Genomic DNA, 26,348 nt, shown 5'->3' with positions numbered 1-26,348 from the left:
ACCACATTGACAAAATTTTGGACTACATGACAGAAAACATTTGTCTCAGAAACTACAGGCAGATATGCTGTGCATCATGTCATTTTTTCCATTTTTGGGGGTAAAAAAGCTGCACGCTTTTGACCCTTGACATTTTGGATAACTAAAAGTGGAAAAAAAGTCAACAATATGCCAAACACATACGCTATGTGCAAATCCAATTTCATATAGCTACAGTTTTCGAGACAATTAGTTTCCCCTCTTGGCTTTAAGCTATATATAAACACTGCAATACACTTGGAACCTTTTGAAAGTTACAGAAAAAAACAAACAAACATGGTATGTCACGTTAAAGCTACATTCGTTCAAGAGTATAATTTTTTGATGTGACACTAAATATTTTACATAACATACTTGTAAACATTTTAACATATAGTCATATACAAACCCTGTATTTTTAAAAAGCACCAATGTGGAAGACAAATACTGATTAAAGGCATTAAGGCACCATTTGGTCTCAGCTGCCAGTGGCCATTAAAAGCATACTTTGAGCTACAGCCTCTGGAGGAACTGGTGAAAAGACAAGTTACATTTAAACACTTTCATCACACAGATTGTTGACCTGATATACTGGTCATATGATGAAGATTTAGTTGGTAACATCTATTTCAGAATTCCTCTATATATGTGTAAGCCATTTTTACTTGCTTTACTTTTACTCTAGGCATATACTAGGCTTATAAAATATGAGGTAAAAAATATGGAGGGATTAACACTAACAAAATCACAAACATGGAAGGATGAACACTTTAGAAATATATATCTATACATTGTTTGCCCAGAAATAGGCAAGTACATTTTCAATACATCAAGAGAGTGTCTACACTGATGGATACATAACTTGCACCAAAAATGAAATGAGACTAGTGCTAGTTATACACATACACCTGTATCAAAATGATTGGTACCATTACTTTCCAATTATTACAGGCTGTGTCAAAATGATTGGTACCCCACAGTTTCTAGTGATCAAGTACAAGACTGTCTCATCATTGCAACACAAGACCAACAGGGCTGTCAACTGTGACATTCATATATTCGGGCACTTTCTTTCTCACGCTAAGGTAGTAAATGTCACGGCAAGGTTGTAAGAACTCACAAAATCTCACACATTGTCAAAATAAAATAGTTGTCTCAACTGCCCCTACTTTTTAGATTCTCAAGCACCCGGGCTCAAATAATCATGGGTCAAAGTGAACATTTGTAGGCAATTCACACCAATTTGCACCAAGCAATTAAAAAAAGTTAACAGTCCTGGATCCACCTTATTTGTAGTTAGTGTTATGACAGGTCATACAAATATCTAGAGTTGGGCGACTATCACTTTTTTCCTAGTGGACCGCAAATTAAATAGTCACGACTACGACTATAGTCGCGACTATCTGTGGTCAAAATTGGACCGCAAAATCGGGTCAAAGATTGGTGCAAATTTACAACAACAAATCAACAACACCAATTTAATGATGATTTATGGACTTTATGATTATTTCTTAAAACAATGTCTAATGTTTTTATCACATTTTCACAGTTTTTTGTTGAGCGTCGCAGTTTCTCGGTAAAACCGTGACCTTTAATGGAAAATCAGCGAAGTGGCTTTCATACTGCAATGCTGAATATAGAATAAGTAGGCTTTTGAATAAATATCACAACTAATGGATAACAATCATTTTGATACAACCTGTATTGATAATGGTACAAACTTTTTGTTGTCCGCTATTCTCTTACATTTTTTCTTCTACATTTCTGCAAGTTGATGTCACATCTGCACTTTCCTAGTGTAGTTTATCTATACCTAAATAAGGATTGCAACTATAAAACTTAAATATATGATTGACAAAATAATGTTCTTGTCATTTCAAGTTGTCACGTTAGCAGTGGTCGTTTCTTACACTCATGTGTACCAATAATTTTGAGACCAGTTGTATAGGGTCCACAACTTATAATAAGTTCTCCCAAAATACTTTTTAAAATAATTCGAAAAATATTTGACAAAATGCAAATGTGTAAAAAGGTATGGGTAGCCTTATTTGTTTTACACATGGACCAAATTAGAGCGTCACACGTCATTGTGTTCAGTCACAATGGTTCATTATGTAAAAAAAGAGACAGTTTTAAACAGTCTTAAAAGCTGCATCTGAGTCCATAGGAGTCAACTCTCAAACAATACAGAAGGCCAGGCCTATTTATGTGTTTGTTAAAGAAACCCTGACTGCTATGGACTCAGGTGCAACTTTTAAAATGACCTCTTTTCTTACACAATTAACCATTGTGACTGAACGCAATGATGTTTGACACTATAAATTGGTCCACATGTGTGTAACAGTGCAGAATGTTGATGCGGGAGTCTTACTTTTTTATAAGATATTCTTGTTTGGGAAAGTCACAAATTGCCGACTCATCCCGATCGATTTTTAGTATCAAAGGATATTTGTTTATGAATAGGGGAATCAGTAATAAAAGCTGTAGCGTGCTGGGAGTTCGTTCTCTCTCACTCAAACTCTCATCGGGTCAACACCACAATAATTGGTCGTTCCGTATTCATTTGATTTAATGTGTATCAGTACCAGTAAGAAGAAATAAATTCATCACCAAACCAATTCCTGTTGTTGCCAGAACTTTTATTTAAACCAGTGGCCTACCACACCATATTTATATATATATATACACACCAAACAGCCTCGTTACATGTGTAAAACAAATAGGGCTAAACATACATTTTTACATTTCGTAAAATATTTTTGGACTTATTTAAAAAAGTATTAGGGGGAACTTACATGTATCAGTTGTGGACCCTATAGTTGTTGCCATATCGATACACAATATGACGAATCTTGCATATTTCCTGACAAATCAAGTATAGTTTAGTTCTGCAAGGGATTGATACAAAACCTGAAGATATCTTTTGTTTCTAACACACCACACAGGAATCAGGATACTCTGAATACAAATCAGTAGCTGTCATATATTACGCTCGCTCACCGATGATCTTCAGTACTTCTACGCATGCATCCTGTGCTTGTTTCAGGAGACCTTCTGCTTCAGCTTTAGCCTGTGTGTAACAGAGAATAAAAGTAAGAAGAAAATACATAAATAAAAAATTCTCATTATCTATAGAGAACAAAATACTTGTACACTACAAGACTCCTATTAAATAGGGGGTGCCTGCACAGGACACTGTTACAGAGTACCTACAGAGTACCAATGCTGCTACTGCACAGGACCCACCAGCAGTGGTACTGCACTGGTACTACACTGGTACTTCCCTGGTACTGCACAGTACCAGCCATGTACTGCGATGGTATACCTGTGCAGACAGCCCCAATAGGAATGGTAGTGTAGTCCTATTAGTCCTAGTAAGTTGCACAACTCTTCTCTGTGATAAGTAATATTGCTCCAGTTGTTGTCATTTTGTTTCAAGTTACTGTACACTTGACATGTGTTAAAATGTAAACTGTTTACTTCATTTTTGGAAGAAGTTTTTTTAATTCATGTGCATGTACCACTTGTTTGTGATTCTCAATACATGTAATGTTTTCAGAATTTATTTGAAATAATCCTGCATTCTCTACATTTGACAACTTTATCAGAATCAATAAGTACCAGCAGGTGGGAGATAATCTCACTAGTTTAACCACAATTGTAACATGTGTATCCTGGGTTTCTCTACCAGAAGTAAATTTTTACTGAAATTCCTTCCCACAGAACATTATGCATATTGCATTACAAAGCTATAAGCTGTATCTATTGCTATGTAATACAGAATACACCTATTACCTTGTGGGAAGTAATTTTGGTACTAACTAGCTTCCAGCAGAGAAACCCATATTGAATAACCTTTATCCTCCTGACACTATTCTGTCAAAATATGCAAAACACAAAAAACAAAACAAAAACAAACAAGAATAAAAAGTTCCTGACCTTTTCTTTGAATTCAGCATCCTCTACACTTGGCAAATTAATCATCACATTGTAATAAGCTCCCCATACTCCCAGCTCCAGTGACCTTGCTCCAACCTGCAGGTCTGATTTACAATTGATGTTCCCATGGACAGCCATTTCTTTTAGTGGCGTCCAGCAGGTGTTGACCGTTTGTGCAACGGTCATTGGCACCATGACTGCATTCTTCATTGCTGTGTCCATGCATTCAGCTCGGCTGTAAGGATTAAAAAACAATTTAAACAAATCATTATTATTATAGCGGTAAGAAACTAAATAGAAAGTAATTTAAACATTCTTCGCTACAAAATTAGATACATTCACTTGAGTGCTTTCAATGGCATCTTTGTCAAAAATGTTAAGTTGCCATTACCCGACCACCTAGATTTTTACAAAGTCCTGGGTCAGCATGGTGTGTTTTTTTTCTTGATTAAAAAAGTTTGAAAATCTAGCACAAGAAAAAAATAAAATATTTAATTAAATTTATTGCTAAAACCAATCTTTATAGAAAATACAGCCAAGAATGTGTTTTTGTTCTCTTTTAGGCACTACATCAAATTTGGTCTTATACATAACTATCGGTGCCCGCTTAGGTACCGATGACTCTTAACATCACTCCCTGGAGATATAATAAATTGTATCAAACATGATAATTAACAGCTGCATAGTGTTATTGTTTTTCATTTAAATAGAAAACAAATGCACTGTACAAAAGTTCTGGGTATGATAAAAAGTGCCATCGGTACCTCTTCGGGCACCGATAGCGCTATAGGACCAAAAAAGATGTTGTGCCTTACAGTTTAAGAAACATATTGACCTCTCATTGCAGATTTAAAATGGTTGAGTTGGTATAAAAAAAAAAAAAAAAATATAACCATTGGTTACCAATTAACCCTACCCAAAATTTTCATGTAAGGGCAACACAACATATTTCTTTTGGCCTTAGGACTCAATCTTTCATTAATATTTTAGTATTACAGGGATGACTTTCATTTATTTAAATTCTACTTATCTGGTACAAGGATTTCTTAAAGGCATATTCAGTGATTAGCTCATTTGGAAATTCATAAAAATTCTTTCTTTTTTTTCTTTACACCTTTGTTAGTAGCATAACTGTCAGGGGCGTAGCAAGCGGGGGGGACAGGGTGGACGAAGTCCATGGGCCCCGAGGGTTCAGGGGCCCGAGCACAAAAGCGAAAATTAAATAAGGGCTGATATCGATAATGGTGAGCAGGGCCGGATTTACCATTGGGCCAGATGGGCCCGGGTCCAGGCCCCCCAAAGGCCCCAAAGTTGCCCTACATGTATGCATCTTTCCTTTAAATCCAATAACAGCACTGATGTTTTTTGGCCAAAATAGGGCAAAATTGTAAAATTTTCTGCACTTCGCGCGCATTCAAATAGCAAAATTCATGTTGATCTGGGACTAAAATCAGTGTGAAATTGAATTTTTTCGTGCTTTATGCCATAAATGTCCTAGTAACCTCGAACAAAATATGTTAGTCCCCTCTACATGTATCTTAAACCAAATCTTGGCCACTGACTTCAGTGCACGTCCTTCCTCGGCACGTGAGTTTTGGCCTCCAAGAGCCCATATACGGTAAATCCCGCCCTGGTTAAAAGGGCCCGTACTGCTCCTTGTCCATGGGCCCCTGATGCTCTTGCTACGCCCCTGATAACTGTGCTAACATAGCCTGCTAGTGGTTAAGCTGAAAGCTGTGTATTAAAGACAAATTAGGACATTTGACATGAAACTATGAAACATCTATACTTAGGCCTAAGTAGAGAAATTAGCTACATGTATTTGAATGGGCTTCAACTTTGTCAATACTGCTGCTTTCCTTTTTTTTCCCAATTTTTTATTTCAATTTTTTTTTTTACACTTTTGCTAGGATCACTGAATGGGCCTTCAAGAAGAACCCATACAGCTTAAGCTTAATCTTACATCTTTTGTTGTTCTTCTGTCTCCTTGGGCATTCTCATTGCTGCCTGTGAATTGAAGAAAAAAGGGGAAGAACATAAATTCAAAAAGACAAAAATAAATCTTCTGTAATTTTTTCAATGCAATCTTTACATAAAATCAGTATACAAATTTTAAAGGGTTTCAACAGTTGTCTGATATAATTAGGAAAAGTGATCCCAAGACATAATATTATATGTGATCCGATCATGCAAAATGAAGACAACATTGTTTTATTGTGTTATTAATTGAATACCTGAGTGGAAGAAGGGCCCAACTCCATCAAAACTGTTTTTGAGATATTAAGAAAAAACTTAATATTTGGAAAAGTTTTATAGACAGAATGTTTTCATCTTCAGGGGACCTTTAATACAGGAACATACAATACTACATACATTCAAAATTATATATGTTTCCATGGCAACGGTACAGGTCTTAATACGAGCTGGAGTTGGGCCCTTCTTCCACTAATATACTGCAAGTGCCAGTTCTGTAAGCAGATTTGTTATAAATAGCCATAGACATTTGATTATTATCCATTAATTGCAAAGCAGACACATGTAATATGTTAGCAAGAAAGTTTATTGTAGTGAAAAGCAGATTTCATGGATGAACAAAATTCCTCTTTAACCCAATATTTGTGGAAGAAGGTCCCAACTCCATGGAGTTGGGCCTTTCTTCCATAAAAACCATGATTAAATGTACATGGAAGACTATTTAGAGAGTGGATTTTGGCTCATCTTAGGAAGAACAGTCTGCTGGCAATTAAATGCTGGGTCAAACTCATTTTTGTAAAAAATTGGAGTTGGGCCCTTCTTCCACTCAGGTATTCAATTGATAACAAGGTCATATTTTAACTAGAATAACTCATTGTTCACATCACTCTCATTAATTCACACTGGGTCACATATTATACCAACCATATTATACCAACCATATACTTATTAAACGCCTCTGAATCAGCATCTATCATTGGTATAAGACTATTCATAGCTTGGTGTAGAGGTGGAAGAAGTCGACGCATAGTACTATCCAAAGCTTCAAACTTTCTGTTTCCATATGTCATCCAACCCACCATGGTGCTGAGACCTGCTCCCTGTAATAAAAAGAATATTGGTGACTATTAATGCACCACACCAGAACCCATCTAGGCCTCAGTACACGTCACATATTATGGTCTAGGCCTCAGCACACTTCACATATTATGGCTAAAGAGAGTACAATAATAATCAGGCTATGATCACAGACAATTATAATCTCTCATTGTTACATTAAGAGCAATATGGAGCTTGGCCAATCTTCTGTCACATATCAAACTCAAATCGCCAGCATTACAATCAAGGCTCAAAGAATAGGGTGGGGGATGCGACACCTTATTTCTAAAATAGCCCCTGTCAAATGAGCAACACTTTATGGACAGGTGAGATTTTTCTGAAGAAAATTGATAAAATAGCACCCATAAAAATATCAATTCTTTGAGTCCTGTAGTCAGATTATTGGGATGTTGACAGAAGTACTATATACCAGTACTCTTCGACACCACCAGGGATACACCTCTACCTACTATAAAGTAGTTCACTTCAAGTTCAGTAGTAACATCAATGCCTTTTCTCAGTTGTGCAGCAAGCATGCTGACAAATCGCCCTTGTAGGCATACTTCTATGCTCTGCATGCTAAACTTTATGTGAGCGATTTGATGGTGCGACCAGCAAAATATGCACCTACATCACTACAAACTTGAGGCGAAGCACAGTATATTAATGCCCCTCATACTGGGGCTATTCTTACTATAACACTGGATAAATATATCAGTGAATGGGTAATAAGAATTACCATATATACTCCCTACCTACCCTTACACCACACTTTATTTAATTGAGGTATTCCAGTTGAAATCCATACACCCCATGGACGATGCGACCTTAAACTTCCACACAGGGAATGTGAAATTCACATAGGTGACTCATTTGAAATTTACACACCCCGTGTGTGGGTGATTAAGGTCATGCCATCTATAGAGAGTATATGGGATTTAAACTGGAATAGTCTATTTTCCTACTCACCAATGCCCCTACCGTTGCAGCAACTGAGCCCCCACCAGGAGCTGAAGTCCTCGCTCCAACGCTCAAGATGAAATCTTTTAGCGTGTGGTTGATGAGAAGCTTAGGATCTGACTGTCGTACTCTATACCTGTATCAACAAGCCCAAAATCATTTCTTAAATACTAAGAAGTGGGGAGGGGCTATCACTTTTTCGTTCATAACATCTAAACAAAATATATTTGAGACCTGACCGGGATTATGAGAAAAATATGAGCTTTCCTCTGATGCTAAAATCTTTAGATAGAAAAAGTGGGGGGGGGTTGAGGCTGTCAATCAGGTCACCCATCTTTAAATAAGAAATTGTAATAATTTCAAAATTAAGTTCATTGAGTTCAATTAGTTCACACCGGTTCAATTAGTCCACAGTGGTATGTTACATACTTACTCAATGACTCTGTCCTCAGGTTTAAATGGTGACATAGAACTCAACCCAAGTCTATTGACTGCCTGTAAATGAACAAATATCATATCAAATGAAATGGGAAACACTTAAAATGAAATGCTAAACAAAAAGATGTCAAATAAAATTCATAACCTTCTCATATCACACCATACATGCATCCCAATCAAATTGCTTGTTAGATGACATATGCACACATGCGGAGGTTACTGATATCAATCAATGACTTCCACGTGTGATGTAGCGAGGGATTACGTGGTACAATAACTTCGGCATACATGCATCCTTTGGGCCAGAACATTTTACTTGCGGACTACCGTATTTGCGTATGGCGTGATTTCGCACTGTTGTAATGGGTAAGTCTGATTTTACCTGTTTGATCTTTTAAAGGGCAAAATGCAAGTTGTGATTATAATCCAGGTCACAAAACCAACATTGATTCCAGGTCAAAGTAATTCATTAAATTGCGGTTGTGATATTTAACTGTTAGCAATTTCTGATTCAATTAATTCAATTTTGACATTTCATATTTCCAAATCAGTTGCTGTAATACTTTTCACCCCGATGTAGAAGTGACGTCAACGGCATGAGGTAGCCGTTTCGTGTGTGCATTTATGCAGCGTCTTTAAGCACTTGCATGTGTACGCCAGCGCTTTGAGTGTCTGCAAACTACGTGAAGCTGTGCCCAATGAAATGCTCACTGACCCCATTGCCACATCAGGCTGAAAAATATCAACCCTTCCTAACCTTAAACTAGAGCACAGGGTACAAAATGACCACTGGCCTCAACATGCTTTGGGCCATAAGTCCACCCAATGATCATTGCTATCAAGTTTCAGTTCACCAGTAGTAATACCTTTGGAATGGCATCTATTTTACATTGCTTAAAATCAAATTTAGCACATACACATACATGTATACACCCATACCCACACCCCTACATACATAATAGTGATCGCATAGTATTTTTTTCTGAACAAGTTCAGACGACACCAAAACATGGTTTGAATAGCATAAATCACTTCTTACCAGTTTAATTTTCTGGTCCTCCTCCAAGATGAAGAGATTTTCTTTCTGAATATAATATTCAGCAGCTTCAAGTAGCGCCCTCAATGGTACCAAACCAACTATCTCCGATCCACACACTGCAATGTTGATTGCCTGTTATTATCATACATGTATGATAAGAAAGTGCGAAAGAAGTGAATTTATCAAAATCATTTATTTGAACAAGTAGTTAAATAGCAAAAAAAAAAACCCAGAAAAACAACCTGAAATTGGGCAAAAATACCTTAAAATGGGCTGAAAATCAATAAAATTGCTGAAAATCAATAAAATTGCGTAAATTTTGGCCACAAAAAATCCTGAAAATCTGGGAAAATCCAGACAAATCACACCCCTGAACATAGCAATGTGAACATGATAATTGAATATTAAATGCAGGGTTTTTAATTTCTTTTTTACTTTGCTTTCATTGTTCTTGTTTAACCTCTGGAAAAATCATTCAATGTCAGGCACTGTTCTCCCATGATTCCGGAATAGGGTGTACAGACAGCCAGGCTAATTACCCTGATTGGAACTGGCTGCAAGATCAACCGGGCACGCAACGGGACCCCGGGGTACACAGCAGCAAGAATAGCCCCAAATAGGCTGATTTAAACCCCAGGGTGTGCACCCTTCACACCCCCCTAGATACACCCCTGATAACACGCTGGCTAACACCTTACCTCTGCTTGTTTCTTACACTCCTCATACACTTGATGTACCAGTGTTTGATCCATATCAGTTAGGTTGATGGAAACCTGGGCAAGATTGGCTTCCTCTAACCACCAGCCTATGGCTTGTACTTCTTTGAATTTACCAGGCTGAAAACAAAGAAAGATATACAGGTGTAACCACATGTCTGCTATCTTGCAGGGACAAGGCTTTTTTTGGATGCCTACAGAATTTGATCGTTCATGCACAAATGCAAAAAATAGGCGGTTCTCAAACCACACGATCCCCCTAGCTGGGCGGTCAGTAAAATCTAACAAATTAGTACCCATACTTACTGACCCCTGGTGACCCCACAATGACCTTTCAAAAATTTCTAAAAAGTTGGCTCTAACTGTACCCAACATGTTTCATGCCCATCCGACAGTTTTTACTAATTTGACCTCAGATGACCCCTGGATTACCTCAGGTAACCTTGACCCACTAACCAATACAAACTTGTTCTGTCTTGGGTCAAGATGCACCCACTCATCACCAAGTTTGAGGAACGTACGACCCCTAGTCTCCGAGAAAATAGGCGGAAAACAAAACCTAACCAAAATGGAACACACATACATGTACACCCCCACCCGCATACACACCCCTACAGAAGGAATACACTATCGCAAGATCCCCCTCCATGGCTATAAAGCCAGGGGGATAAAAAATGCATAATAAAAGTGCCCAAGTCCAACCCATGTACAAGTAAATTGATTTGTACCTACAAGATGGAAGGAATAACCTGTATTTATTTTCAATCTCTCTCTCTCTTGTCAGATGGCACTGCTATGTGGCCCACCATCCATCCCTATCTCTAGCCATGTACATCGCAACTGGCAAACTTTCCGTCCCTGCCGTTATGCCATTTGTCCATACTGTTGTTGGATGCCCTCTACCTCTGCTACTTTCTACTGACCCCTGAATAATTTGTTTTTCAATGCTGTTCTACTTCCTCATACAATGACAAAATAATGAAGTTTACATCACACTATACTTTAATTATTCAGCTAATAATAGGCGAGACTATATACAACATCATGGATTGATATAGAATTGCATACATAATGCAGTCAGGCGCAACCAGTGGCGGCCCGGCGGCAGGAATTTTTTCGTGGGGGGGGGGGGGCATAATAAGATTGTGATTTTGATCATCTGACACCAGTCTGCATGACATCCTATTTATTTAATAACAACACAAAGAGGTACAGGGCAACCTACTAAAAAAAATGGCTGCCAGAGGTTGAGCTGTTGTCATGTCTGTGTCTGAAAATATCATCTTGGATCTGTACTGACTTTGCATGTTTGTGGGATTCCACCTGGATTAATGATGATTATCATCAGTTTTACACACCTGCTGGTTGTTTGGACTCTCACAATAACTGTTTCAGACTTGCATTTCACCAGCTCCTCAGACACTGGTGTAAGCTTAACTACTGACTGCAGAATTCTGCACCTTGTTGCAGTTCATCATGGTCTAGACTTAAGCATACACCACACTTCATACAAAATTCATGGCACCAGATACCTCAACAGGCGAGTAACCTACTACGCTAACAGCACTGCCTCATTTCAAGTATTACTCTTGTCTGGCGATATCCACCCTCATCCTGGACCACGGCAAGAGTGTTCTACGTGTAACAAGCCAATATTCAATAAATACCGTGTTCAGTGCACAGTATGTTGTGAACACTTCCACCGCAGGTGCAGCGGTTTGTCTATGCAACAGTTCCACTCTCTGAACTCACTCGTCTGGACTTGCGTAACTTGTTCGGATCCACTCCCACCATTTACAGACTCTTTCTTCAATAATTCTTCTGGTTCAAGTTTTTCGGAGTTTTCGGACTCAAAGTTATCTCAGACTATTAACTCTACATTATCACACTCCGACAATTATATGTTGGGGTTCCACTTCAATGCCCAGAGTATCAAGAACAAATTCCATGAATTTCAAACACTTATTCAGACAAGCTCACCATCAATTTGTGCTTTAACAGAGACATGGTTGAATGACTCAATTCCAAACTCAGTTGTGCTTCAGAACTACTCAATCTTTCGCAGTGATCGTCCAAACCGCAGAGGTGGCGGTGTTCTCCTAGCCCTGACACCTGAATTAGATCCCATTGTTGTCAACACCTCTCACATTGATACCCTGCTTGAAACCAAATGGGTGTCATTTACAATCAAAAATGAAAAATGGTTGTGTGGTGTAGTCTACACGCCCTAAGGAAGTTACAAATGGTATCCAAGACCTTGAAACCATGCTCTGGGAGCTGACTGCTACGCCCTACAGTGGTATCCTAGTTGTAGGTGACTTTAATATAAACTGGAATTCCAATCACCCCTTGTTTCCTGAACTTGCCAATTTGGCAAACGCAAATAACCTCCATCAACTTGTTAATCAGGTTACTTGTCCCCGCCATTCTGCCATGAACCCTGAAGATGGTACCATGTTAGATCTGCTGTTTACATCAAGACCGGACCGTATTTGCAACGTTGACGTCACTGATGGGCTTGGCAAGTCTTATCACTTGGGTGTGAAATTTCGCATCCGTGGTACTCCGAGTCGCCTTCAAAACCCTCTCCGGACATGCTTTGTTTATGCAAAGGCTGACAAGATTAAATTGCAAAATCTTGTTTCCCGGACTGCATGGGACGTCTTGCTCCCCCTCGACATCGATGGTGCCTGGGATCAATTTCTCGATTTATTCATGGCATGTGTTAGGGACTCCATACCTTCTCGCACTCAAAGAAAACGTCCCAAGCCCTGGATTACACCAGAAATGCACAGACTCATAACTCGTAAACATGCCCTTTTTCGCAAGGCGAAGTCTTCTCAATCACAAACTGATTGGGCTGCATTTAAAAAACTTCGTAACAGGGTATCCAATGGTATAAAAGCTGCTTACAGTAACTACCTTCATTCTCTCCTCACTGCTGGCGACAGTAAAAACGCTTTTGGTCTTTTTTGTTCGTGTCGCAAAAAGAACCCGATGTTAAATCATTTGTTGTCAACGGCAAACTGTGCTCTGACCCGGCCGTTATTGCTGACAATTTTAACCAAACTTTTGCTAGCTACTTTACTGCCCCCACCTCTCCAGCCTTTGATATCACATCTCCCTTTATTACCTGTGACCCCTTATGCTCCCTCCAAATAACCATAGACCAAGTTATACACCGCATCAAAAAAATTAAAACCGATGGTGCTGTTGGTCCCGATGGTTTGTCAGCGAGGATGCTTAAGCTCTGCATGTACCAGGTTGCTCCAATCCTCACCAAATTATTTAATCTTTCTCTTAGTTCTGGTCACCTTCCTCGCGGCTGGAAACAAGCCAATATTGTCCCTGTTTATAAAAAGGGGACCGCTCAAATGTTGCCAATTACAGGCCCATCGCTCTGACTAGTATTGTCTGTAAAATGCTTGAAAGCATCGTGGCTGACAACCTTCGTGTCCATCTAGGTAACAACAATCTCTTATCATTAAGTCAACATGGCTTTAAGCCTGGTTTATCATGCTGTACACTATTACTTGATAAAACAAATGAACTCTTGGAATTAATGGACAGTAAATCTACTCAAGTTGACCTCATTTCTCTAGACTACAGCAAAGCATTTGACTGTATATCACATAACATTCTAATTTCTAAACTTGAAAAAACTTATGGTATCAGAGGTCAACTGCTTGCCTGGATCAGTTCCTTTGTCTTAGGTCGTGTTCAGAGGGTTACTTTTAGAGGGCAGAGTGCTGATTGGGTCTCGGTCCTTTCTGGAATTCCCCAGGGCTCTGTTCTTGGCCCCCTGCTCTTCACCATTTATGCCAATGATCTAGGCCAGCACTTGACCTCTGGTATCGGGCAATTTGCTGATGATACATTTCTTTATCGTGCTATTTACAATGCTAATGATGTAAGGGATTTACAAATGGATCTTGACAAGCTTTCAGTATGGTCGTACCAAATTGAATCCTACCAAATGTAAATTTATATCTATCACTCGTAAACGTACTTCATATCCATCAGTGTATAGTATTAACAACATCAATCTTGATCAGGTAAATAATCTTCCCCTCTTGGGTGTCATCATCTCAGATAAGCTAAATTGGGATGCTCATGTTAAGGATGTTATAGCAAGAAGCAACAAACTTCTTGGTTTTATTCGCCATGTGGCCGGGGAATCTCCCCCAGAGGTTCTCCTCCAATTATATCGGACCATGGTCTTGCCCATCCTCGATTATTGCTCCCCTGTCTGGATGCCCCACACAAAGCGTCTCAAAAATGCTCTTGAACGCGTTCAAAGGACAGCCACCAGGGCTATTCTCCATCAGAAGCGTCGCGAGGAGGAGTACAATGTTCGTTTGGCGCGTCTTGACCTCAGTTATTTGTCCCAAAGACGTGAATACATGTCCATTTCACTTGTTTCCAAATGCCTTCTCAATGTTGACTGCTGCAATGCTATGCCTGCTTTAAATAAAATCCGTCCAAATAGTAGGCATCCCGATCACCTTATTTTTCACCATCTCAAAGCCAAAACTGATGCTTTTCTTTATCATTCCATCCAACGCTTCCCCCAAAAATGGTCTGACCTCCCCCGTCTCATCACTGATATTTATTTGTGCAATAGCTTTAACTGCTTCAAATCCCACTTGAGAGACTACTTTCAGTCCATTCAAGAAATTTAATCCTTGGTGCCATCTATGTTTTGTTGTGGTGATAGGGTGGGAGGGGGGGGGGGCATTATCTCATTATGTTGTGGTGTGTTTTTTCCTGCTTGGCTAAGTGCAATATATTGTGTCTCTTGTATCTTGGGGCTTCATGCTTCTAGTTTTAACATAGTGCTGTTTTTAAAAAATGTTTGTACTTTTAATGTGTTAATAATCTTTGTAATTTTTATGTGTATTTATAGTGCAATACTTTGTTTATTTTCATGACCAGCTTGCAAGGGTGGGGTCCACTCATCTTTTAGATGTCAGTGCTTTATTTGCCACTTTTGTTGGGCCCTGGCAGCCCTTGCTTGCTGGTCTAATTTTGCTGTATATTTTTGTTGAAATGCCTAATGAATAATAAATAAATAAATAAATAAAAAACTAATAATGCAAACTCTCTGCAGATGCATTAGCACACAGGAGAGGTCTGCTTGTTCTATGTTAACAAGGGGCAGTCTTCAATGAACAGCTTTTCCAAGCCACCAAACCCTTTTACATTAGCAGATAGGCAAGGTCTGCTTGTTCAGTAAATGGCTCTTTTCAGAGCCACAACTTATTTATTTTAATCTGTTGAAACAGGGCGGTCTTCAGTGAACAGCTCTCTTCAGAGCCACCAAAAACTTTTACATTAGCAGATAGGCGCGGTCTGCTTGTTCACAAGGGGCACTCTTCAGTAGGTAGCAGTAGTAGGTAGGTAGGCAAGGGGAAGCCACATTTCTCATACTTACGTACTTTGTCCTGAAGAAGTCAGAGCTGCTTGTGACGAAAAATCTTGATGGTTCTAAACTTGTCCGACACAAACCCTAAAAACTTACTAATTGATACACTTACCTTTCCTTCTCCTCGTCCTTTTTCTCTGATATCAAGAGCGATACGATGACTTTGCTCCTTGGTTCCCAGTACATTGACATTGTATGCGATAAGGAACTTGCGCCCGCCTGTGGCTGTTGCACCCCATGATGGCACAAATTCTGATGGTCCAAAGTCTGGTTTCCATTCAGAGTCTTTAAGCTGAATTAACAAATCATGTCAAATATATTATGATCAGGAAATATTACACTTTTGCTTCTTTCTACCAGCTATTAGATAAAAGTTAGAAAGCCAGGTACATTGTTACTAGTGCTGTTGTCGACAAGACACATTTCCCCGACAGTCGACAATACTAGTCAAATAATCGAATTGTCAACAAGAAGGGAAAAAAAGAGTTTACTAGGCATGTAGCAACATGATTCAGCATCACACAATGATTGCGATTGTGGTGGATGAATAAGTTCCAGAAAGTTTTAAATAAAATAATAAGAGAACAAAAATGGAACATTGTATCTTTTTTGTTATATACTTTGTTTTTACTTTTGTGACGATCACCGCTTTTGATGGTCAGGACCGTTGGTTGATCTGATTTGTTGACTTTGTCTACAACGTGTCGACATCGGGATTAATTTTTTCCTGACATGTTGACAAGCCAAACGCTTGCCGACAAGTGACGACAGCACTAATTGTTACTCATGACACAAAAAGTGGGTGTTATCATTCAAGGACAAATGATCACAAACCTTCACTTTGAGGATGATATTAGACTTATAGCTGGTAGTGAAAGAATAAAATGTATACTCACTCTCTTACTTACCCATGCACTCTCTCTCACCCTCTCTCTCTCCCTCTCTCTCTCTCTCAGACTCATGCACACAATCACACACACACATCCACCCCACACTCTCTGGAGTGCTTTCTCATTCCCCTCCTCCTCATTTAGATAAATGGATAACCAGCTGGTACTGCTCTATCTGATGTGATAATCTCACCTTGTCTGCAAGTTTCTCATATTCACCTGCCCTAATGGTTGGTAACTTCTTACGTTTCTCCTCTTGTGCAGCAAAACCATACAGGTATACTGAAAATACAAGTAAACAAAATGGTTCAGCTTGGACAGTATTTACGTAATGTACAATGTAAATGTAAAGGCAAGTTTCTTACAAACCTCCTATATGATGGTCAGATATATAGCCTACATTCCTAGCTTGTAATTTTATTGGTTCCTAATGTCATCTATCTATGTATGAGATGATAGAAGGCAGTGGCTGCATTGTTGTGGGGGACACTTGTAGAGCGCACTTACATCGCATGTAAGTCAGTGTGTAATATGTGAATGCTATCGCAGTATGCACAAGGTAATTTTTCAAACAGGTTTCAGTAATTTTAGAATAAGAAGTTTTCATGCACTGTAGCTTACTTTTGCGAAATGAAGCAAGTTTTAGTTAAAAATAATATGTAACCGGCTTAGAATAAGAATAAATGATAGGAATTTTTGTTTTTACCAAATATGTAGGCAGGTTAATATAGGCACGTCCGATATGTTATTGTAGTGGATACTGAGAGCGTCATTTCCACTATACTCAAAATATTGGACCTACATATCCTCTATAACACTATGGAAGATGGTAAAAACAAAAATTCCTATTGTTTATTTTCTAATAGTACAGAAATGTATAGTTTGATCAGCTTGTAAGCGGCGGGAATTGTTAGGCTTTTACCACTATGCCGAAAAAGTAGACCCATGTTAAAAATGATATATTTTGCATGTTACAGAGAGTAGACAAGGTATAGGGCTTGAATTAACAATTCATGATGCTTCTGGCGAGATGTCACAAGACAATTTTCAAAATAAAAGATATTGATATTAATCCGCGATGTTATAGGGCTGCTGATTACGAGCCTGATCAAACTATAGTCAGGTTGCAATAAGTAACACAATTTTGAAAGAAAAAGCTTCCTATGAAACCATGACTAAATTTGTTGATTTAACCCACATAATTAAATATAGCCAGGATGGAACCAACCAAATTTGAAGTGAAGATTTTTGTTGTTGCACCTGGTTTTTGCCAACACTTAAGTATCCGACATTAATATTCTATGTGGATCAGGTCATATTGGTTCAAAAAAGGAAAACAAATTCAAAAGCTACATACATGTATGTAAAAAATATGATTTCTAAAATGCTGAATTGTTTCCTGGAAAATTTGTTGCTTATGAAAGTTTCTGTTGAGGGATGGGCTATCTTTTTTTTTTGCCCTTTGCCCAATGTAAGAATCTATTCTTCCAAACATGTTTTATAAGAATCTTTGAATTCTATTAACTTAATTAACTTTCAGAGCTCTCACATTTACAGGAATCAACTTTGATCCAGACAATTCTGTTTTCAAAAATATGGTGAAAATGGACCCACAGATCAACAACAAAGACACTGATCTGGCATGAACTGAAATATATTGTGCACCAACCTGGTACATTGATCTCCTTGGCAAGGCGTTCCCCAAATTGCTTAGCACACATCACACAGTCATCCATGGTGATGTCAGGACTTACTGGTATAAATGGACACACATCCAAAGCTCCAAACCGGGGGTGCTCACCTGTAAAAGAATTGAACTTCACAGCATTAATTGTAATGATCACTTATTATGTAAATGCGAGACAGAACTTACTGGACAAAGAACAATTACAACATTTAATCAACTTGCTTTTAAGTTGCATACCTGTGAAAAATATGCAATTGAAAATGTGTTCAACAAAAAAATCACTTAAAAATAAATGTAATTATTGTTCAACTTGCTTTTAAGTTGCATACCTGTGAAAAATATGCGATTGAAAATGTGTTCAACAAAAACAAAAAAAAACTCTGTGTGTATCTCATATGATAGTCATGGTATGCTTAGCCTGAGTCGCTCGGCCTATCTCGAACAAAATCGCGATGCGTAGCTGTTGAAAAACGAGAGGAGTCGCTGTACTATCACGGCAATTTTTGACACGAAGATATAGGGATGATGACGATGTGCCTCATGCAATCAAAGCCCTCATAGAGTCATACACTACAATCTAGCAGTACAGCCAGTTTGGATGGTTAACTAGTAAAAATTGTATTTTTGTGGTGATTATTGCTCTGTAAACAGATTAAGGGGTACTACACCCCTGGCCAATTTTGTGCCTATTTTTTTATTTTTCTCAAAAATTATAGCGAATTGGTGACAAGTAAGATATGTATATTATAGGGCAAGGACTACAACTACTGCACTGAAAATTCAGCAACTCAAGGCAAGTAGTTATTGATTTATTGATCAAATATTGGTTTTCCCTCATTTTTGACTGTAACTCCACAACTGTTGTCTGTGTTGAAATAAAATTTCCAGTGCAGTAGTTGTAGTCCTTGCCCTATAATATATATTGTACATATCTTACTTGTCCCCAATGCGCTATAATTTTTGAGGAAAATGCAAAAATAGGCACAAAATTGGGCAGGGGTGTAGTACCCCTTAATTTACCATGTGGTGATTATTGCTCTGTAAACAGATTTAATTTACCATGGTGTTTTGACATATCAATCAACTTGAATGCCACTTTAGCCATATTGAGAGCGCCCTCTACAACCGCTTCAGGCGAGCCAACTAAGGTGTACACAGTACGGTTTGTGGATGGTCCAGGATCAACATCAAGTAACGTACAACCATCTGTGTTACTGGCAGCAGCTGCGATAGCATCAATAATCTGATTAGCAAACAAACATATAAAATAATAAACAAACAAAACCTACAATGTCTAACAATCATTAAATCAAGTTGAGACAAATCTTTCAAGTATTATAAAACATACCTGCCCCTTTTTTTTATTGAAGGTGGAAATAGTGTATCATAAACATCTTATATACAAAAAAATGGAGATGGGTTAGGAATCCCTTACATTGACAAGATCAAGATCATCATCATTAGGCCCTTCGCACTTGATTATTACATGTAGTTTCCTGTTAAAGGTTTTGAAAAAGGGACGAGGTGACTTAATTATTAATTATTAATTATCTTTTATTTTCTTTAAATTTAGTTTGAACTATTACAAGCAACTATTGACTCATTTTGACTAGAGCGGGCATTTTATTATTTCACAACAATATTTGATTTTATAAATAAGTGAAGGTGGAGTTGTACTCTTTGTTCATTCATCATTATTGTTGATACAGTATTATTAAAGTCAGAAAATGGCAAGTAGAAATAGTTGAAAGTTATTTTAAGGAGAAAATTGGAAATAAAAATAAAATAATTAATTATTTTGAGATTTTTAATTTTGGACACGGGCGGTAAACAGGAAACTAATAATCAACTGCGAAGGGCCTTATCATAACATAACTTTCATAAGGCTGAATTTATACTTGATCGCCGAGCGATTGCGATTAAATGCTCTTGGAAAGCGATGGGCAATCGCCGAATTTTGCGATGCATCGCTCGTCGCTTTTGCATTTATACTTATCACGGCGATAGCGATTGCAGACGACAATTAAAATATTCTAAATGCCACAAAATACATTTTTAAAACATCAGTTGCTGTCAATAATTATTGCTTTAAATTACTGCATCACCAAAAATTAATAATCGAGAAAGGTAAATTAATTAGCAAAATAATAGATCCAGATGGTTGTATATGATTGGTTGACACATTCACGTGTCAAGCGATATCGCAGGGAAGTTGAGATTTCTTCAACTTGCAAAAGCGACGTCGTTTTTTTGCCTGGGCGATTTGAATCGATTGATCGGCTTGACGCTCTGGAAATGTAAACATTGCACTTGTAAGCAAACTTCTGTACAAATTCAACTTATGCAAATGAATCAACCACAGCTCATTATAACCCAATGACATCACCAGCTCAAATTACATCCCATTGAAATACAACTGCTGTAAGTGGAACCAACATTACTCAAATTTCAAGACCTTTTTGTAAAAAATTACAAGTTTTTCGGAGATTTTCAAAGTTTTTCTACTGAAGTTTAAGGTTTATTCAAGCTACTTGTGTAGGAAGTACATACACAAGTGGAGACAGTCAAATGTTGATGGACAAACGTAATATGCATGAGCATTTTTCATAGTCCAGAACAAATTTTCTTGAAAATCCATGCACCTGATTGGTCAGTTCAGTGCATGGGGTTGTAATGCGAGCAGCTCTGTGTGTAGGCCTACTGTTGGTTGGTGGTTTCCCAACTGTGCAATTGATCATCATATGGTGGTGGTACCTGGTGTGTTCTCTTAATTATTTGCACAGTGCCAATGGTGCAAGTTTGATTGTGCATTGAGCATGCATGAAAATCGCTTTTCTGCAAAAGCGATTGAGTACAAGTTCAGCTAAAGGGGGTACTACACCATGGCCATGTGGTAAATTTGTGACTATTTTTGCATTTGTCTCAAAAAATAATTACACACTGGTAACAAAAGTTATGTATATTATTGGGGCAAGAATCCAATTACTACACTGAAATTTCAGTGACTCAAGACAGAGTGGTTCAGTATATATGATAGGAAACGAGGTACATCCTAGTGGTACCTCATTTCTGGTCATAAATAACAAACCACTTGTCTTGGGTCACTGAAATTCCAGTGTAGTAATTGGATTCCTTGCACACTATAATATAAAAAAATTGTAAACACTGTATTATCAGTTTTTGAGAAAAAAGAAAAAATAGACACAAATTTATCGAGGGGTGTAGTAAAAAAAGCTACAAATTTAGATGGCCCAAATTTATATCAGATCAAGTGCCTGAATTTAGTGAAAACAAATATTTTTGTTATTTTTCTTATTTGCTCCCTTACTTCTAAAATTTGTGTGATGAAAAGACATTTTAAGAAGTTCTTGGTTGTAACTGTATCATTTATAAACACATTGCACACACTTTTTCAAGCTAGAGGTAGGGTTAATTGTATGTGTGGCTCCAATGCTTCTTATAACATCATAAACATGTATAATTTTTAAGCTTATACCTGTTTATTTCTTCCCTCAGAAAAGTTTGGAACACATTCCACTATACGAGCCATGATCGATTCAGCAGTGAACAGCTTGCAGCAAATTTTCACTATAACATGTAACAATTATCAAAGGATATTGTCAACCACACACAAACATGCAAAATCATAACAAACACTGATCAACAACATGCAACATGTGCACTTTTTTTTACACCGGAGGTCATGAAGGTCACTTGAGGTCAAATATGCTAATCTGTCTTGTTGGACCTTATGAATATTCATTTACAATTCAGTCGTTTTGAAAATTTATTTGGGAATTTTTGTATTTTAATAAGAGAATAGAAATTTATAATATCAAGCAACCCATTTTATTTACTACTTATTAACCAATGCTGATTCAACACTGGTATTAAATGTCATTCACAATATTTAAACAAAACATTTTATTCCTAAAGTTTCTTAGACTCCGATATAGACTTTCAAAGTTTCCTTCCCATCCTCAACAAGTTTTGAGTTTTAATACTAACGTACAGCTTGTGTTGGTCAAGGTAAAGTGTATGTTCGTGAAATAGCTAAATTTTCAGTGAGTGATTGATGTCAAAGGTCAAAGAAGCGTATGTTGCTTCGCCTATCACCAAAGGCAGTTCGGCAAATCCGTCAAAACGAGCATATATACCAAAACGGGATGTACATCCCGAACGGGATGTATAAGCGGGAAGTACATCCCGAATGGGATGTATAAAGCGCCATGCTTGCAACTGGGCGCCCAGTAGGGCCCGGTACCTACCTTGCAGTGATTTATTCCAGGACATTTCTAATTTTATTAATAGGCTTTTTTGCAGCACACGTTCTCAAACGAGATGAAAAACAATTTATTCTTATTTTAAAGATTTGAATTGATATATTTATATGCAATATCATATTTAACCAAGGACTCAAACAGAAGATAGATCAGCCAAACATTGTTCTCTCTTAGAAAAAAAAAAGTGCAACGTACCGGTAAGAACCTGCTTTTTTCCCGTTTTCAGCGCCCTAAGCAATGATATTAGAACTGATATTAGGCCTATATAAAGAACCTTAAAAAGTTATATACAAAAAACCTTAAAGATTTAAATAGGCCTAGTACAGGAAAAGCAGTGTGATATTTTTTGGGATAAAACCATTTGCTTGGCTAAAGAAGTTTTTTTTTCTTTTCTACATAGAATCTTTGAAGGGTTCTTCATTAAATGTTCCATCTTTAGCCAAGAAAATGGTTTATTGTAGAACCTGGAACCTTTCAAGGGTAGCTAAGGGTTCTAAGTAGAACAGAAAAAAGGCGGGTTTTTAGGCAAACAAATTAAGGGTTTACACCTCTTTTCACTTAGTGATTAGTCCCTGAACTATTAATTAGAATTAAGGTTCATTACGTAAATTTTAGGGTTAGCCTATTCATAGAACTTTAACATTGCTTGGGGTGTATACGAGACAAAACGAGATTCTAACTTCTAAGTAGCACTTGTTTTTAAGAGTCTTCTATATAGGCCTACTGATTTTCATTAAAACAAACATACTTAATAGTGTTGTTTCCAGTGGTGTGGCATGTGGAAAATGTTTGAAAAATTCCTGGTGGGACAATTGCGCATGAAATACGGTACAAGCACAAGGAAATTCTCATTTGATACTTAATTTAGATTTGTCTCAAATCAGGGTGTTTATCTGATTTTACAGGGATAAGTGAAATAGAGGATTTATTTGGAGGTTCATAGGCACAGCAGCATAATTTGGATCCGTGGCTATTATGACTACAAATGGGCGTGAAACGCGTAAAAAAATGGCCATATTGAAGCTTGAATGGTCAAATATTGTTAAAATTGAACTAATTTATGCAAAAAGCTAAAATGGTCAAATATGAGATTAATTTGGTCAAAATCACCTGGGCCTGTGCCCACCCAGGCTGCCCTATGGTAAATCTAACCATGGGCCTATGTGTACCAAAATGATTTTGTAATGAGAAATAGTAAACTGAAGTGAAGTGTGTAGTTTACGTGCAAAGAAATCCAATTTATTTGCAATATTTTCTTGATTTAGTTGTATTTTGATCAGATTGATATACATAATCATGTTTGTAGCCTACTTTGTAGAGATATAATATTCTATGATAAAAGTGCCAGTATTTCTTAGACCAACCCAGATGTTGCATGTTGCTGATCATCTTTAATGTTATAGTAATTAATAGACATGTGTACACTAAGTGCCATCATTTTTTCGAACAAAAGCACTGAAAACCAAAACTTGCCCATATTAAAAGTGATGTATAGGGTCTCAATGCGCGCGAAAATGTTGGGTTTTAAAGCAGAAAACTTTTTTGCCCCCCCCTTTCCTACCACCTAAAACTTTTGGTCCCCCTCTTTGAAGGTCCAAAACTTTTTGGCCCCCTCCCCTCCCTTTTACCAGCCCCCCCACCAAAGTATTTCTGAACACTCCCTATAGGATATATCGGGCCTATAGGACTAACCCCGATGCAAATTGTGTGGGAGCGGGGAACACCGCTCCTAGGAAATGACAGTCAAAATTGAGGAAATAATGCCTTGAGAAGAAAAATCCTAGGGAGTGTTCAGAAATACTTTGGTGGGGGGCTGGTAAAAAGGGAGGGGAGGAAGAGGGAAAGAGGAAAGAAGAAGAGGATGAGGTAGAAGAGGGAAACAGATCTCAGCAAAAGATAATGAGTTAATACCGGTAGGTGAAGCAGTGAAGCTACTGAATGGAAGAGAGGAAGACCCTTGTCAATCATTATCAAACATAAATCAGAAGTGCCAGTGAGGAGATGACAACCTGGAAAATTGTGAGGGAATTTAAAAAGATAACATATAGCACTGAACAAGTTGTAAAAGACAGTGAAATGGACCCATCAACATTAAGAGATAAATATAAAAAGGCAGTAAGTAACCAACCATAGTAACAAAATGGAGATACAAGGGTCAGCAAGTGGTTCCTACTGACAAGTACGATTTGAGGAAATTTAAGGGAACAAATATCAAACACAAACAAAAGAGGTAGGGATTTTTTGATATAAAGGAAAAGTTATCAGAAGAGGGGGATGGCAGAGTGACAAAATATGAGAGAAAAGTGCTCCCTCTGACAAAATATGAAAGAGAAAATGGGGGTGGCAAAGGAAAGGAAAGGAGCCCGTGTCCCAGCAAAATTACACCAATCATGGACCATATTAGTATAAAATACCAAATTTTCATCCTATGTTAGTGTTACCATTATCATTTTTCTAAGTGCAGAACAAACCTATTTTATGTCTGGTATATGATTGAGGAAATCTTGAGCCTAAAACCCTTGCTCGTGAGGAAGAAAGCACAATTTGCACCCCTGCCCGACCCCAACCTTTTACTATAATAGACCTAGCCATAACCATAAAACTGCTAAATAATAATAATAAAACGTAAAAAATAAAAATAAAAACCAAGAATTGTGAAGCGGATGCATGAAACTGCACTATCTATAAGGGGCTGTGCAATAATTATGAGCCTGGGGGGTAAAATTTCCAAACGGCTCGACAAAAATCACTTGCCCCCCCCTCTTGGTCCGCCAAAATATATGCCCCCCCCCCTTGCACATGCTAAATTTTTGGGATCCCAATTTGTAAATCTTAAATGGTCTATTCTATATACATGTTGCGAGCGCATCAAGCACTGCGTTTCCGTATGGTTTTGCTAAGCCTTTTTTCCTGGCCTTTTTTAGAGCGTTTTATTTAAAAGGCGCCCAAGAATGTGTGCCAAAAAGCACTTTCCCCCTCCCCTCTCGGCTTGCCAAAAATTGCTTGCCCCCCCTTCTGCTCGACAAATTTCTTATCCCCCCCCCCCAATTTTACCCTCCCCAGGGATTATAATTATTGCACAGCCCCTAATATGGGCATATCCTCGATATTGCTCAACATTTAAAGATCTTACCAATTTCAACGAGTAGCCTATGTAACACACATGGCTAGGCTAGGCCAAAAAATGGCCTGCCAAAAAATGTTATCTGCATTTTTGTCTAGTTTAAATTTCTAATGCATTTCAAATAAACCATGATGATAACTTAGATAAAACATAGTACATACACCCCCCTATAGAGGGCAAATAAGATTTATTCAAAAATGTCAGAAATTCCAAAGCGGGGCCAGGAATGCCGACCCCGTTTTGTGCATAAAAAAATCTGGATTCCATGGAGGGGTATACTCTTATAGGCCCAGAGGGTTTTAAAAATACTAAAAAAAAAGTTGGAATTTTTCAATTGACTATAACCAAAAAAATCTGGAATTCCAGAGAGGGATATAGGCCTATAGGTGTTTTTTTTAAATACCCAAATAAAAAGTAGGAATTTTTCACCAATAAAAAGATGGAATTTTTAATTGACTACTAAAAAAGTCTGGAATTCCAGAGGGTATGACAGGGTTTGAGATCTGACCCCGGTTTCATTGCCAAAAGTGTGAAAAAAGTATTTAGGGGTGAAAATAACCATAAAAGATATTGTATTATTAGGGTTAAAATGTCTGTAGTTTATGAATTTCTTATTTAAAACCTGATACCTCACAGACCCAACATTATACATTAATATGAGCTTTTGCAATAAAAATGCATATAATGATCATAACTTTTTAATTCAACCTTTTTTCTGTAACTCGTTACATAATTTTTGCACTAGACTTGTTAATGT

The 26,348-nt window shown here is 37.7% G+C and overlaps 2 protein-coding genes across 2 annotated transcripts in view; one reads left to right on the top strand and one right to left on the bottom strand.

Annotated features, from left to right (window-relative positions):
• Positions 1-2,859: 2,859 nt before the first annotated feature.
• LOC140150954 (formimidoyltransferase-cyclodeaminase-like) lies at positions 2,860-21,886 on the bottom strand. Its single transcript, XM_072173111.1, has 13 exons — positions 21,681-21,886; positions 19,244-19,427; positions 18,167-18,298; positions 16,691-16,779; positions 15,720-15,899; positions 10,165-10,302; positions 9,467-9,598; positions 8,423-8,484; positions 7,999-8,125; positions 6,870-7,031; positions 5,921-5,964; positions 3,958-4,192; positions 2,860-3,088 (listed from the first exon to the last, which is right to left on the bottom strand). Exons 1-13 carry the CDS (start codon positions 21,732-21,734, stop codon positions 3,005-3,007), a joined length of 1,623 nt encoding a protein of 540 aa, XP_072029212.1. The 5' UTR covers positions 21,735-21,886; the 3' UTR covers positions 2,860-3,004.
• Positions 21,887-22,233: 347 nt separating this feature from the next.
• The window catches only part of LOC140150952 (zinc finger MYND domain-containing protein 11-like), a 38,347-nt gene continuing 34,232 nt past the window's right edge, over positions 22,234-26,348 (top strand). The window contains exon 1 of the mRNA XM_072173110.1: positions 22,234-22,305. The gene's annotated coding sequence lies outside the window, so the exon portion shown is untranslated. The remainder of the gene's footprint in view (positions 22,306-26,348) is intronic.

This window comes from Amphiura filiformis, chromosome 4 (assembly GCF_039555335.1).
Source record: "Amphiura filiformis chromosome 4, Afil_fr2py, whole genome shotgun sequence".
NCBI lineage: Eukaryota > Metazoa > Echinodermata > Ophiuroidea > Amphilepidida > Amphiuridae > Amphiura > Amphiura filiformis.
Note: the sequence above shows the minus strand (reverse complement) of the source record. Positions and strands in the feature narration are given on the sequence as shown.

Excerpts from the sequence above, each read along its gene's own strand:
- LOC140150954 (XM_072173111.1), bottom strand. The coding sequence starts at position 21,734 with ATGGCTCGTATAGTGGAATGTGTTCCAAACTTTTCTGAGGGAAGAAAT. Across the intron at positions 7,032-7,998 it reads CTGCAACGGTAGGGGCATTG|GGAGCAGGTCTCAGCACCAT; the intron begins GTGAGTAGGAAA and ends TTTTTATTACAG. Across the intron at positions 5,965-6,869 it reads AGGCGTTTAATAAGTATATG|GCAGCAATGAGAATGCCCAA; the intron begins GTTGGTATAATA and ends TTCAATTCACAG.